The sequence below is a fragment of the Chenopodium quinoa genome, unplaced genomic scaffold (genome assembly GCF_001683475.1).
Source record: "Chenopodium quinoa cultivar QQ74 unplaced genomic scaffold, ASM168347v1, whole genome shotgun sequence".
In the NCBI taxonomy this organism is placed as follows: Eukaryota; Viridiplantae; Streptophyta; class Magnoliopsida; order Caryophyllales; family Amaranthaceae; genus Chenopodium; species Chenopodium quinoa.
The window spans coordinates 1875665-1892270 of record NW_018743894.1 but is presented as its reverse complement, the minus strand read 5'-3'; the positions used below and the strand labels follow the sequence as shown (position 1 = coordinate 1892270).

The 16606-nt window shown below is 36.6% G+C and overlaps 1 protein-coding gene across 1 annotated transcript; it reads left to right on the top strand.

The window, feature by feature from the left end:
* Positions 1–5306: 5306 nt before the first annotated feature.
* LOC110686873 (FK506-binding protein 5-like) lies at positions 5307–8108 on the top strand. The gene is made up of 5 exons (XM_021863481.1): positions 5307–5553; positions 5617–6146; positions 6486–6649; positions 7578–7700; positions 7799–8108. The coding sequence occupies exons 1-5, from the start codon at positions 5307–5309 to the stop codon at positions 8106–8108; spliced, it is 1374 nt and encodes a 457-aa protein (XP_021719173.1).
* Positions 8109–16606: the final 8498 nt, after the last annotated feature.

Genomic DNA, 16606 nt, shown 5'->3' with positions numbered 1-16606 from the left:
GGATTTTTCTTCAAGTATAGAAAACCGCCAAGTCGGCTTTCCTCAAGCATGGAAAGCGTTATCAGTGGATTTTTCTTCAAGCATAGAAAACCGCCAAATTCCTTTGTCGGCTTTCCTCAAGCATGGAAAGCGTTATCGATGGATTTTACTTCAAGTGTAGAAAACCGCCAAATCCCTTTGTCGGCTTTCCTCAAGCATGGAAGGCATTATCGGTGGACTTCTTCAAGCATAGAATGACACCAAATTTGTTCGTCGACTTTCCTCAATCTTGGAAAGTATTATCCAGTAGCTTTCTTCAAGCTTAGAAAGCTACCAAGCTCTTCAGTCGGCTTTCCTCAAGCATGGAAAGCGTTTCAACAAATGTCACTCGGTGGATTCCTTCGAGCATAGGAAGCTACCAAACTCATTTGTCAACGATACACTGGTGCCAGATATGTATTCTATTCCTTTACTCTTTTATCTGTGGAATTAACATTTTTCTGCAGGTATCGGCGTATATAGAGTGATTTAGGATTGCAGAAAGTCTTAAATCATTCTCCGTCCCTATCAGTTACTTTGACTATCGTTTTCGAAACTGACGTTTCTACAAACTCAGTTAAAGTGGGGGATTCTGTAGACACCTAAAAACGTCTCCCCAAAACCAAACCCGATGATGAACAACCTTTTACCGCCACTATTGGTCGGGTTCAGTATTTAATCCCGAGAGTGCTTAAAAAATTGTATTTGATAAAATTCATATTTTTGAACAGTCCATGGATTAGTTTGGTAAAAGAATAGTTTTAATTTCAACCCAAACTTATTATTTAATCTTAGCCAAATCCTTTTTTCTTTTATTGTTTTATTATTTGTTTTTGGCCCAAACCTTTTATTTATTTTTATTTACTTATTTTGTTATTTTAGCCCAAATAATAATAAGTCAGAAAAGGCCCAAAATCATCAATCGGTACTTAAAATGCCGAATGAAACTAGGGTTAAAAAATGTATTTAAACGGAAAATAGACTGGAAATTCTCGCGCCACGGCAGACTGCCACTGTGTCACGGGAATCCTTCCTGTCTAATGGTGGGATTTCCAGTGACACGGGAGGTCTGCCGTGACACGGGACATTCCGTGTCTTTTCCGCGTAAACCTTTAACGTGTTTTCTTTCCCGTTTTCTGAAAATTTCTTGCGTCACGCCAAAAATGTACCGTGTCACGGGAAAGTGTGTCGTCTGACGGTGGGACTTCCTGTGTCACGGTAGAGTTTGCCGTGTCACGGGATATTTTTTTTAGGGTTTTTATCATTTTAGGGTTCCGTGTGCTCCCTCAGCACATTTTCCCTATAAATACCCCCTCATTTCTGATGTACGGGGCACCGAGTAATTCTCTAATTTATTTTTCTCTCTTCTATGCTTTAGCCTAAACACTAGCGTACCCTTTTCTACTTTAAAATTCCTTCTTCAAGTACTCAAAGGAGTCCATACTTTACTCGTGGTTCTATCCTTAAGCCAAGGCGTGAAAGGTAGAACTGTTTGAGGGTTTGGCCCCAAATCAACTCTACTTAATTTAATTTAATTTAATTATTGTTTTATTATTTCCTTGAAGTTAATAACTCGTTTATTATTTTGTAGTTGCAAACAAACAGAATCAAAGTAAGGATCATGCTCCTTTTATTTCTATTATTTTTCTAACGATTTTATGCTATTGGGATTGTGATTAAATTGTTTCCAATATTAATGCTTATTTATTATGATCACCATATTGCACGTTTAAAGGGAATATGTAATTGGAAATCACGACTAATAAGATAATTTGGACAACCGGCTTAGGTTCCGTTTTAATCTTATTGTTTAATCAAGTGATCACAATATTATAGAATTATGTGTTGCATTAATATTAAACCAATTTAGCATAATAATAATTTGGAGCAAATTGAATATTTTATTTGTATGCCTTTGAGATCGCAAGAATCACTTTTCACTATAAAAATCGAGTAGAGGCCAATACGGGCAAATGTGACTCCATGACTCACTTTGTACCATCATCCCCGATCCTCCTTTCGTGGTTCCGAACCATATGGAGTTAGTAATCTCATGGATTATGAATGGGGTGTAACCTTCACGGGTCAATCGTTGTTGCCTATCGTTGTCCCTTTATCGTGAACGGTTTACAAGTTCCTTAAAAACTTGTTGGTGGCTCCCTACTTTCCTTATCCCTAATTGTATTATGTCAATTCCCACTTCCTATGAGTTCCAAGCATATTCACAACATGCTTTAACGTAGGCGCACTTCAAGCGACGCCTACAGTAGTGTTTTTGGCTCTTTAGAGCCACTTTTATTACTAATTTGTGTTTTCTAGTATTTTCATAGATTTGGTTGACTTTTGTAGGGATTTGCATTTTTGGAGCATTTTCCCGAGATTTTATGGAGCAACTACGAGCATTGGAGATGCACGACCATCCTTCATAGCCCAAGGCCGGTTAGAGCCATCGAACTAGTGATTAAGGGCTCGGTACATATGATACCGGGGCATTTGGACCGAGAATTCAAGACCCGAAGAGGAAATCCGGATTGGCCCGGAGAATTGGAGCCTAATCGAAGTCCAAAAAGTGGCCCAAGAGTGTCGCTCGGCCATTAGAGGTCCCGCCCAAAGGTGCGCCTGGCCGGGCGGGGAAGTGAAGCTGGCGCCCGAATTCGCGCTCGGTCGGGCGCGAGAAACATGCACTTGAGAAAAAAGCGTGCCTGATCGGGCGGTGCCTCGCCCGATCGGTCGCGTGTCATTATGAGGAGTTTTAATCGTCGTTTAAGTTTGTTTTAGTTTAGGATTCTTGCTTAATATAAAAACTTTTCCGTTAAGTTTAGTATCTTCTTTTACTCTTTCTTAATTCCTCTCTTAGATTTTCTCTCTCTACTTAGTTTTTAGATTAGTTTCTCTCTCTAATTCTTTGTTCTTAACTCTACTCTTAATTCCAGATTACTTTGGTAACGATTTCTTCTACTTTAATCTTAGTTATTTATTTTAATTCTTTCATCATGTATTATTTTATTGCCTTGATTAGTTTAGATTTAATTATGTGTGAGTAGTTTCCTTTCTAGGGTTTATGGGGATCCATAAATAATATGAAGGGGTAATTTATTGTTGTTAATTATCAATGCTAGATTAATTTCCTATTGATTGATTTAATGCTCCGTGACTAGATTAGGCCTGATCTTTTATGCATGAGTTTGACAATATTGATTCGAGATTTGAGAGATGAGAATTGATGTTTAGGTCTAGTTTCAATAGGCAGGTTAATTTATAAATGGTTAAGTCGAGATTCGAGAGATGACATTTAATACCGGTAGATTAATTATGTGATTGTAATACGTAGCGAAAGCCTTTTATGATCTGATTAATGTATGCATTGATGATTGATTATTATGTTTTACCCTGGAATGTTATTTATTGGTGAACCTATGACCTAGGCCTTTATTCATTGTGTTGATCTTAAAATTTGATGATGACTCTAGGAACCTAAGCAAACCCACAATGGCTTTAACTTTTGTCTATTAGCTTTGATGTACTTGACAAGTTCTTATATGGAACGAAGTTCTAGAGTCAGAACGGAGCATGGAACAAGGTCTAAGGACGAGCTGTGGATGAGCATAGAAGATAATCAAAAGCCAAGTTCCTTGAGTGAGGAACTGAAGCTTCAGAGTCGAGGCTTCACTGTGTTCCAAGGAGTCTATTGTATCTTCATTATTTATTTTAGGCTTCTTGTATATATGTTAAGTACATTGTTAATTGATAGGATTTAAGTGGATTTAATTTCAGTTTATAAAGATTTTATTTTCCTTACTTTAACAAGATTTAATTTTATTTCGGAAAATTATCTTTTAAATAAAAATATCTTATTTATTAAAAGATTTTCTGTTCTGATTTTATTTTGGAAAATTATCTTTTAAGTAAAAATATCTTATTTATTAAAAGATTTTCTGTTCTAATTTTATTTTAACATTTTGGAAAATCTGACTTGGTAAAACTATTTTTAAAACGGCTTTTACTTGGTAAAGGAGGTTGAGAAAATAAAGGAACCACTTCCTTATTGTGTGCTTCAGCTTGCTGCCCAAGCATCCACGAACTGCACTTCCTTATTTCATGGAAGTTGTGGTGTAGTGGGAGTTAAGGCAAACATAAGGTTTTCAACTGCTTTCCTCCTGTATAAATAGGATTAGTTTTCTGTTTTGAAAAGCACACTTGAGCATTACGATTCTTAGCTTTTCTAAAAGAGTAAAAAATTCACTTAAGTCCTTGAGTGTCTTTGTACTTAGCATCTTAGAATTTTTATCTTGAGTTGTATTGGGGTAGAGTTTGGTTAAACTCTAGAGTGTGTAATTGCTTTGAGTGAAGTAAGGAGAAAGAGAGAGATTCGAGAGCTTAACTGATTGAGGGATCAGTTGAGGGGGAACTTAAGTTCGTAGAGGAACTTGAGTTTAGAGTCTTAATTTGTAATAGGTTGTTTGCCCTATTATTATTAAGAGTTTTGATTAAAATCCCTTGTGGTCGTGGTTTTTCTTCTTGATTAGGGCCAAGAAGTTTTCCACGTAAAATCTCTCTTGCACTTTAAAGTTTTTGTTTAAGTTTCTTTAAGGAATTCCGCAAAAATTACCCTAGTTCCTCAACAATACAATTCACCCCCCTCTTGTAATGTTCATTCGAGTCAACAATTGGTATCAGAGCCAGGTTCCTAGAAGAAATCAGGAAACCCTGACGAGTTAAGTTCCTGGAATCAAGATGAACAATCACGAGAAACTGGAAGAAGGTTACTCTACGCAACGTCCTCCTATGTTCAATGGAAAATTCTTCACCTATTGGAAGAACAGGATGGAGATTTTTATCAAAGCCGATAACTAACAGGTGTGGAGAGTGATCGAAGTTGGTGATTTCGAAATTACCAAAACTACTGGTGAAAATGAGGTAGTACCTAAACCCATGTCTGAATTTGATAAGGAAGATTTTGAGAAAATGGAAATTAATGCACTTGAAGTTAAATTACTTCATTGTGGACTTGGACCCAATGAACACAACCGTGTTATGGGTTGTAAAAATGCTAAAGAAATTTGGGATTTACTTTAAGTCACTCATGAAGGAACTAACGAAGTGGAACGCTCAAAGATTGACTTGCTTATGTCAAAATATGAACGGTTTGAAATGCCACCAAAAGAATCAATTCAGGAAATGTTAACTAGATTTACTAACATTACTAATGAGCTTGTTTCTCTTGGAAAGCAAATCCCTATTGATGAGCAGGTCAGAAAAGTTCTAAGGAGCCTCCCCCAAGATGAGAGATGGAGAGCCAAGGTAACAACCGAGGAAAAGGCTTGGCTATCAAAGCTGGAGATCAAGAAGACTCTGAAGTTGATGAAGAAGAGGTTGCTATGCTGGTGAGAAGGTTCAAAAGAATGTTCAACCGAAACAACAAGTCAAGGAAGTTCACCAAGAAACCCTCTACTTCAAAAGCTGACTCTGGTTGTCACAAATGTGAATCTCTAGAACACTTTATTCGTGAGTGTCCACTTTGGGATACAGAGAAAGGTAAAGGGAAGGAAAATGAATAAGTTAAGAGCAACTACAACAAAACTCCTTTCAATAAAACAGACATTAGGAAGGCTATGATTGCTGCCTGGGGAGATTCTGAAAGTGAGGATGAAGAGAAAAAACCTGAAGAAGAAACAACTCATCTATGTCTGATGGCCAAACGTGATGAAAAGGCTTACAACGATGAGCTTGCTAAAGAGGTATTCCTTGATCGTAATGTGCTTAAAACTTATAGTAAAGATGCTCTCATTGATTTAGTGTTTGAATTGGAAGATGACTGGACTCACACTAGTATTCGTCTAAGTGAAAGTCAAAGAGATCTCAAAGTCTACAAGGAACACAGTGCGTGGATTGAGAATCAACGAAATGATGTTCAAAGTAGATTTTTTGAACTTTTTGACAAAAATCTTCTCTTAAAAGAAATGAATGAGAAACTCAAGTTTGAAAATATCATGGTTAATGTAGAACAGACTCAATATAAACTTGCTAATGCTGAAGTGTCTCCGAGTTCCTCCTCTGAATCTTTGCCTAAATTTAATGAGAATTTTGAAAAATTAAAATATGATCTTGACGAGTTAAGAATTGAAAAGGCAAAATTGGAGAAGGAACTTGAGCTTCGAAAATAAAGAAGCATTAGCCAGTTTGGAATTTCCAAGTGGATAGAGAATGCTCAAACCAAAAGAACTGAAGGTCTAGGATTCATACGTTCTAAGCATAAGGGCAAGAAAAAATATGTAGACCTGCCTAGTTATAAAGTATGTACCTTCTGTGGTAAAACTGGTCATCTTGTTGCCACTTGCAACAAGAAGGAACAGTCTGTTAGATGGAATGTTAGGCAAGTTTGGGTAAAGAAATCTGATATTGCTTCAACGTCCAAGGAACCTAAGGAAACCTGGGTTCCTGAATCTAACCAATAAGTTCTTTTGCAGGTCCTAGTGAGGGGGAACAACACGTGGTACCTCGACAGTGGTTGTTCAAAGCATATGACAGGAGATAAATCAAAGTTTCTCTCACTAGAGGCCTATCCAGGAGGAACTGTGACCTTTGGAGACAACAAAAAGGGTGAAGTAATTGCTAAAGGAAAAGTAGGAAGGTCCAGTTCACATTCAATAGGGTTTGATGCACAATTTGCTGAGCATATCACAATTTTGTGATAAAGGAAACTCTGTAAGTTTTACCTCTGATTCATGCAACATCATTAATGATAAAACAGGAAGGGTTGTTCTTGAAGGAATTAGAAAAGGGAACACATACATTGTAGATCTAAATTTTGTTCCAAGGAACAACCTTACCTGCTTGAGTGCCATTAATGATGATCCCTTATTATGGCATAAACGTTTTAAACATGCTAGCTTCTCACTCATGGATAAACTTAGAGCAAGGAACTTGGTTATAGGGCTTCCCTCAGTCAAGTTCCTCATACAACATATCTGTGATGCATGTGTGAGAGGCAAGCAAGTCAGGTCTTCTTTTAAAAGCAAAAACATGGTCAGCACCACAAAGCCATTGGAGCTAATTCATATGGATTTGTGTGGTCCCATGCCTGTTCAAAGTAGAAGTGGAAAGAAATATGTTTTAGTTATTATTGATGATTTTTCTAGATTTACTTGGGTGATTTTTCTGTCTAGCAAGGATGAAACTTTTGATGAATTTGTGTCCTTTGCCAAAAGAGTACAAAAGTCAAGTGGAAATTAAATTATCCACATTCGATCAGATCATGAAACTGAGATTGAGAATTCAAGATTTGATGACTTTTGCAAAGAAAATGGCATGGATCATAACTTTTCAGCCCCAAGAACTCCTCAACAGAACGGAGTTGTTGAAAGGAAGAACAGGACTCTAGAAGACATGGCAAGAACTATGCTCATAGAAAGTGGTCTTCCATTCTGGGCTGAAGCTATTAATACTGCATGTTATATTATTAATAGAGTTATGATGAGACCAATCATCAATAAGACTCCTTATGAACTGTTTAAAGGAAGGAAACCCAATATTTCTCACTTTTGAGCTTTTGGTTGCAGGTGCTTTGTTCATAATAATGGGAAAAGGAACATAGGAAAATTTGATGAAAGAAGTGATGAAGCTGTGTTCCTTGGCTATGCATTAAATAGCAAAGCTTACAGAGTTTACAATAAAAATACATTGTGTGTAGAAGAAAGCATTCATATGATATTTGATGAATCTAATATGTTTATGAATGTGCAGGAACAAGACAATAATGATTATGAAATTGTATGATTAGAGACAGGGAAGAAGATGAAGAAACCTCCAAGCAAACCAAGGAAGTAAGAGAGGAACCTGAGCAAGAACATAAAGAAAATGCTGAAGTTCCTAATCAAGAAAACCCAGAGGAACAAGATCATGGAGAATCTAGCAACAAGGAAAATGGAGAAGAAACTGAAGAAGAAGTGCCTCAAATAGGAGTTCCTGCCCGAGAATTTCAACCAAAGCCATTCAGATATCGAGGCTCTCATCCAACAGACCTTATTATAAGTGATAATGGTAGAGGAACTCAGACCAGATCACAGTTGAGGAACTTTTGTGCCTTTTAAGCCTTCCTATCCATTATTGAGCCAAGGAATCATGATGAAGCACTAAAGGATGCTGACTGGATAATTTCCATGCAAGATGAACTCAATGAGTTCGAGAGGAACAAGGTCTGGCATCTTGAAGAGAAGCCTAAACACAAAAAGGTTATAGGGCTCAAGTGGGTATTTAGGAACAAGCTGGATGAATATGGAACAATTGTGAGAAACAAAGTAAGACTTGTTGTGAAGGGCTATAATCAGCAAGAAGGTATTGACTTTGAAGAAACTTTTGCTCCTGTTGCTAGATTAGAAGTTATTAGAATCCTAATTGCTTTTGCCTCTTTTATGGGTTTCAAACTATATCAAATGGATGTTAAGTGTACTTTATTAAATGGTTTTCTTGAAGAAGAGGTGTTCGTGGATCAACCTCCTGATTTTGAAAATCCCCAATTTCCTAATCATGTCTTTAAGCTTGATAAAGCTCTTTATGGGCTGAAACAAGCACCTAGAGCTTGGTACGAGAGGCTCTCTAAGTTCCTTCTTCAAAATGATTTTAAAAGAGGTAAAGTAGATAAAACTTTATTTTTAAAATCTGCAGGAACAGACTTACTAGTTGTTCAAATATATGTTGATGATATTATTTTTGGAGAAACTAACAAAAACTTGTGCAAGTACTTTGCTGAGCTAATGAGTGGTGAATTTGAGATGAGCATGATGGGGGAACTCAACTTCTTTCTTGGACTACAAATCAAACAAACTGAAAGAGGTATTGCAATTCACCAACAAAAGTATGTCAAGGAACTGCTGAAGACATATAACCTTGACCAAGCAAAGACCAACCATACTCCAATGGGAACATGCACAAGGTTAAATGAAGATCTACAAGGAACTAGTGTAGATCAAACCAAATACAGAGGTATGATTGGATCCCTTTTATACTTAACTGCTAGCAGACCTGATATTGCATTTAGTGTTGGCTTATGTGTAAGGTTTCAATCTAATCCTAAGGAGTCACACCTTACAGCAGTAAAAAGGATCCTATGATATCTCAAAGGAACTGACCATCTTTGTCTCTTCTATCCTAGAAGTGATACTTTTGATTTAAAAGGTTTTGCAGATGCTGACTATGGAGGAGATTTGGTGAATAGGAAGAGTACTTCAGGAATGATTTAGTTTCTCGGGCCATGCCTAGTTTCTTGGGGATCCAAGAAACAGAACACAGTGGCCTTGTCTACTGCTGAAGTTGAATATGTAGCAGCTGCTGCCTCCTGTTCTCAAGTACTTTGGATAAAACAACAACTAAGAGATTATGGTATGAAATATAATTGCATTCCTATCTATTGTGATAATACTAGTGTCATATGCATTTCAAAAGATCCAGTTCATCATTCTCGTGTGAAACATATTCATATAAGGCATCATTTCCTATCTATTGTGATAATACTAGTGCCATATAATTAAGTTAGATTTTTGTGAAACTGAAAATCAAATTGCTGACATTCTTACTAAGCCTTTGAGCAGGGACAAGTTTGAAAATATGCGCATGGAACTTGGTATGATACAATTGAGTTAAAAGGACCTCAAATTCCCCCAAGGTATAAGTCAATCATGCATGCATTATATGTATCTTACACAATATGAATATGTGAAAACATAGTCCTAAGCATTAGAATGTATGGCATTACATATGGGATTGTGGCTGTATGTGAAGAAATCAAATTGCGTTAGGCATGTCTATGTTATAACAAACAATGTTGATTTGTTCCTAGTTCCTCCGAAATAAACTATAAGATTTTGTTCTATCTTTTTGAGAATTAATTAACTAATCAGTTGATTAATTTTATCTCTTGAAATCTTATCTTTTATTTTGAATTATTCCTCATTGCTTATCTTTTAAAATTCAAATTCATCTCCCAAAAATTGTTGATTAAATACCCGTGACTGTTTACATTCAATTCAAAGTTTCTGATAACTTAACCTTGACCCTTCATGTCAAATCACATTAATTCTTTAAACTGGCCAAGTTAAAAGTAATTTATCTATCCTTCATCAAACGACACCTGCACTATTCAATTAACCTTCCACATTCTTCCACCGACCCTTTTATCCCTTAAAATTCCACCCCTATAAAATGACACCAAACCCTACACAATGTTCCTTACCTCCTCACTCTGTAAAATACACCCTACATTTTACCGATTCTGAGAATTCACCCATGTGTTTCACCAAAACCTCAAGTTACCCCTCAAAAAGATTCACCCATGGATATCGAGCAAAAGAATCAAACAAAACCCTCTGTTGAAAAACCAAAGAACTTGCCTGCTGAGTCAAAAACGCAAAAGCTGGAGGAACTTGAGGATTAGGGCTGGGAGGAATTAGGAGAAAGAATTCAGTTGGAAAAATCTCCAATTCAAAAGAAAATCGAAGCAAGCTCTGAACGCTTCATTCATGGTTTCTGCATCAACTTGCCATGGTGCGAAGTAAGTAAGTATTCTGAATTACTTGAAATCTTAGAGGCTCAAAGTAGGTGCAATTGTTTGGTGAGAGTTACAATAATGTGCTTGCTCATGCTTTTTTGAAAGAATTCTGTGCAAATTTTAAGAATTATGATGGTGTTTGTGTATCAAGGGTTAAAAAAAAGAAAATTAGTTTTGATGCTGATTATTTATGTGCTATCTTTGGAGCTCCGAATGAGGGGTTTGATGAATATTTTAAAGGAGCTACTGATAAAAGTGTAGGTGATGTGTCCATAAAAGATATTGTGGAATCAATTGGTGGAAAGGTGTCTAAAGTCCAAACAAATCATAACCTGTTCTCTCCTCTTCAAAAACTGTTGTTTATCTTTGTGCATTTAGCCATTGTTCCAAGAACTCAACACAGGCATTAGGCTAACCACCTTGATGCTATGCTGATGTACTGCCTTGAAAACAAAATACAAATCAATTTCCCTTCCATCATGATAAAACACCTCACCCACTGTCTTGCAAACCATTTGAAGGTTGGATATGCAAATCTGATCATTACTCTCATTGAGAGTTTTGGTATTTCTGTGGAGAACTGTGAACATCTCAAACTACAAACCAATCATTTTGTTCAACCCAAAACCCTAGAAAGCAGAAACCTGCATGTAGTTGATGGTATTACCCAATTCCTTCCTAAAAAAACTCTTAAGTCTAAGGAAGGAGTTAAGATTCTGACTGAGGAAGAGGAGTTGGACAAATGGCTGGAAGAAGAGGAAAGTGAGGGAGAGGAAGAAAAGAAGGAAAAAGAAGAAAGTTTTGAAAAGAAGGGCAGAAAAAGTAATGTTTCTAGTGCTAGGAAAAGGAAGAGCATTAGGTTGGTTGTTAAGCCAAAGGCAAAAGCTGAGGTTCCATCTGCTTTCGTAGATCTCAGTGAGGAGAAAGCCTTTGTTTAGGGGGAACAGGGCATATTTGTACAAGAAACTGTCACTCATTCTACTCCAGCAGGTGCAGGTACAGGACTTGCTGCCTTTAGTTCTGTGAGTTCCACCTTGGAACTGAAGGCACTTAAAGATGTTGTCAAGCTGTTGTCTGATGCTCAACCAACTCTGCTCCTGAGGATTGGAGCTCTTGAGAAGCTAGTAGGAGACTTGGTGCATGCTTCTAAGGAACTCACCTCAGCAATGAAGGAAAGCACTTCAACTCTCTCTCAAGGCCAGGCTGAGTTGTTGAAGAAGCTGGAAGAGATTGTTGTTGAAGAAGAAGTTGCTGAGGAAAAAGAAGAAGAGCACAAGACCCCAGTCCCTACAGCCTAATCCTATTTTCTGTCTATCTCATCTATCAAACTATCTTTTGATCTTGGTCTGTATTAAACTTGGTTTATTTTGCTTCTTTTGGTCTGCAAACAATTAAACAGGGTATTTTCTTTTGTTTTTGATGTTCTGGAGGAACATCAGTTTGTTTATATGGATGTTGCTTGCTTGCTTTATGACTATTTCCATACTATTTCTGCCTATATGTGATTTGTTCTATGCTTTGGACACAAACCAATAAAATGGTGCTGTGTTTAGATATGTATATTTGTGTGCATTAATTTTGATGAACGCCAAAAGGGGGAAAAGAAGGCAAACTCAATTGTTGACAAGCTCTCCATCTGTTTATAATAGAAGGTATAACTATAACTTTTCATTCAGTTCCTTGTTTAAATTTAACTAGTTCTAATTCATTTTTGTTTTTCGTTTTCTGATTGTCTTTTTAAATTTTTTTTTGTGAGTTTGCTTAGGATTGTCATTCATCAAAAAGGAGGAATATTGTTGATCTTAAGTTTTGATGATGACTCAAGGAACCTAAGCAAACCCATAAGGGCTTTAAATTTTATCTATTAGCTTTGATGTACTTGACAGGTTCTTATATGCAACGAAGTTCTATAGTTAGAACGGAGCATGGAACAAGGTCTAAGGACGAGCTGTGGATGAGCATAGAAGACAATCAGAAGCCAAGTTCCTTTAGTGAGGAACTGAAGCTTCAGAGTCGAGGTTTCACTGTGTTCCAAGGAGTCTATTGTATCTTTATTATTTATTTTAGGCTTCTTGTATATATGTTAAGTACATTGTTATTTGATAGGATTTAAGTGGATTTAATTTCAGTTTATAAAGATTTTATTTTCCTTACTTTAACAAGATTTAATTTAATTTCGAAAAATTATCTTTTAAGTAAAAGTATCTTATTTATTAAAAGATTTCTTGTTCTGATTTTATTTTGGAAAATTATCTTTTAAGTAAAAATATCTTATTTATTAAAAGATTTTCTGTTCTAATTTTATCCTAACATTTTGAAAAATCTTACTTGGTAAAACTATTTTTAAAACGGCTTTTACTTGGTAAAGGAGGTTGAGAAAATAAAGGAACCACTTCCTTATTGTGTGCTTCAGCTTGCTGCCCAAGCATCCACGAACTGCACTTCCTTTTTTCATGGAAGTTGTGGTGTAGTGGGAGTTAAGGCAAACATAAGGTTTTCAACTGCTTTCCTCCTGTATAAATAGGATTAATTTTCTGTTTTGAAAAGCACCCTTGAGCATTACGATTCTTAGCTTTTCTAAAAGAGTCAAAAATCCACTTAAGTCCTTGAGTGTCTTTGTACTTAGCATCTTAGAAGTTTTATCTTGAGTTGTATTGGGGTAGAGTTTGGGTAAACTCTAGAGTGTGTAATTGCTTTGAGTGAAGCAAGGAGAAAGAGAGAGATTCGAGAGCTCAACTGATTGAGGGATCAGTTGAGGGGGAACTTAAGTTCGTAGAGGAACTTGAGTTTAGAGTCTTAATTTGTAATAGGTTGTTTGCCCTATTATTATTAAGAGTTTTGATTAAAATCCCTTGTGGTCGTGGTTTTTCTTCTTGATTAGGGCCAAGAAGTTTTCCACGTAAAATCTCTCTTACACTTTAAAGTTTTTGTTTAAGTTTCTTTAAGAATTCCGCAAAAATTACCCTAGTTCCTCAACAATACAATTCACCCCCCCCCCTCTTGTATTGTTCATTCGAGTCAACACATTGTTTTCTCTTTACTCTTAATCTTCGTAGTTTTGTTTTATATCCATATTATCGAATTGTTACTTTATAATTTAGATTGCTTTAATTAATTAGGAGTAGAAAGACCAGTTTCCCTATGGATTCGACCCTACTTCCCTATCTGCATTAGTTAGATGATTCAGGAATTACTTTTGATTAGGTGATACGATTATAGCCTGTCAGTTGTCCCTAATTGTATATGTCAACTCCCACTTCCTAAGAGTGCCAAGCATACTCACAACATGTTTTAATGTAGGCGCACTTTGAACGACGCCTACAACTACGTACTAACATTTCACTTTGTTTTACGAGTATTTTTTTTGGTACATAGCATAATATATGTCATACATTAGCACTACTATACAATTTCTTTATCAACATTTTATTATAGTACTCTAAATCCCCAACCCTTCAATTATATGCATTTTTTTAGGGACTACCCTCCAAACATTTTCCACTTCTTTAATCATAAAAAAAAAATGTACAACACGTTTTTGTGCAACTTGCCTCAGCGAATAACTACTTGCAACAAAACAAAGTATGTAACTCCTAGAGCAAGACACTAACCCATATGACACTAACTATGTAACACGAGTAACCCCTATAACACTGAACGGGTAACCTCTTTAACTTTGATAAAGTAAACCCCATAATAGCATTGCGTGGCCACTGACATAAAAGAGTAAGACCTTGTTTTGAGCTTCTAAGCAAAGCATAGAATATCATATTTTTAGCATAGCACATCAGGTGTCAGCACATTATTAATACGGTTATTATTAATACTCAGTACAATAGAGCTAATTAGGGTTTAACAGAACCGACCAGTCCAAAACCGACCATTACAACTCAAGTCTAAATTACAACATCAAAATCAACTTTCCACATTTTAAATATATTTTTTCTTATATATCCCGTGCATTTTGCACGGGTACAATCTAGTGGTGAAAATTTTAGAGGATATTCTCTAGAATATATTCATAAGGGAGAGTGGAAAGCGGGGTTCTTAGCCTCTAGAGGCGAGAAAGGCTCTAGCAGGGGTGTAATTGTAATTTTGCATGTAGGTTTTATAAAGTAAAGGCAACTTAAGGAAAAGAAAAAGGGGTCACGTGCAGCATCAAATAGTATAACGGAAACGGTTTTCTCTACGATGAGGTGAAATTTTAACCTCCAAGAGAGAAATCCATAGGATGGCAAAAACGTTAATTAGTTGAACTTTAAGGTGGGGCCTTGTACAGGTGGCAGGGAGAAGCATAACGGGGCATTAATTGTGTAACGGGGATTGTTTGTGGAAAGCGGGAAAATGAAAATTTCATAAAAAGTAAGTGTTCACCAAAAGAAAAGAAAAATTGATTTGGGGGAAAGTTATTGTAGCACTCCTTGTTATTTATTTTCCCAAACGATTCATGCAGAATTCTTGAACTTGGTTTAACCTCCAAATTGCAATCGTAGGGCTGTTATGTGAAGGATGAGGACCTTCTCGGAGTTGTTGGGCGTGGATTTAGTTGAAGCATTGAGTGATGGGTGCGATTTAGGTTACACAAAAGAGCTTCAATTCGACGTTGACAATGTAAGTAGTTGTCATTAAATTTAACTTAATAAATAGTTGTTAAAAAGAATGGACTGACATATGTACACGCCTGATATTCATTAATTTAGGATAGTAATTGCTAATTAAAAATGTGGAATGTGTGGGTATATAGTTTGTAGAATCGGTGTTTTTGACAAATTGAATCGAAATGTGTAAATGAGTTGAAGAAAATATGGTTCAGCAAAGGTGATTTGATTTGTTTAATGTTTTTTCTATAAATTAAAGAATGTGTATTGTTAAGAATCTATGATGCATGTGTTGGGTTGTATTGAATTTGTGTGTGTGTGGAATTTTTTTTTTTTTTTTTTTGGCTTTTATGTTTGTTGTAGGGGTGTGGATTTGATGATACTATTGTAGGGGTGAATGGATTAAATGAAAGGAAGGGAGGTGTAGAATTTGGGAATGATGATATAATTGATGAAGATGAGGAAGAGGAAAAGGGTAAGGATGAAGAAAATGAGGAAATCTGCTCTGAGGAAGAGGGTGATGGTAAAGAAAAACGGGAATTCAGGTATATGGAAGTGGGTGAGGGAGAAGAATTGGGGAATTCATTTTTAAGGAAGAGGTTTGTAGACACCTAAAAATGTCTCCCCAAAACCAAACCCGATGATGAACAACCTTTGACCGCCATTGGGTTGAGTATGTAATCTTGGAGTGCTTAAATCCATATATCCATTTCATAAACCAACTCAATTTCTATCCCATTTCCCCAAACCATAACTTATTTTCCTCTTTTCGCCTGAACTTTGCTTTTTTGCTATGCTTGTACGTCGGCGCTCTTTGCTCTTGAACCTATATGTCGGTGCCCTTTTTGCTAATGAACCTGTATGTCGGTGCCTTTCGCTAATGAACCTGTATGTCGGTGCCTTTTGCTAATGAGCCAATGCTTAGGCGCTTTAAGCTTAGTGAGACGATCTTTTCATCAGGTCGATCACTTCATGTAATCAAGTCGATTACCTAATCATGTCAAATTGCTCAGAGGGGCTAACTGGCGTACCAAGGAACCCAAAATATATTGCAGAAGGCTAGCACTACCCCAAAAGGTGGCTGGCTGCTTTGGCGTCGCTGAAAATCGATCAGCGCCAGTTTTATCGTATTAGCGCCATGCCCTGAAATTGGCGTCTGGCGCCAAGAACATAATGTGACGCCAATGCCTAGGGACTGGCGCCAGCACGGGAATCACTTTAAATTCCCGTTTTAAGTTCATTTCGTGCTCTGGTTTATTGCGAACGTTGCTCGAAAGAAGTCGAAACTTCAATTGATCGTTGCTCATTCGTTTCTCAACCGAATTTGCTCAAATTTGTTTCAAATTAAAGCTCTTTTCATCCATATTCCCGATCTATGTAAGTTTCCTTCCAACTCACACCGGTTTTTATGAATTATTGGCATGTTCATTCACAAATTTCATAAAAA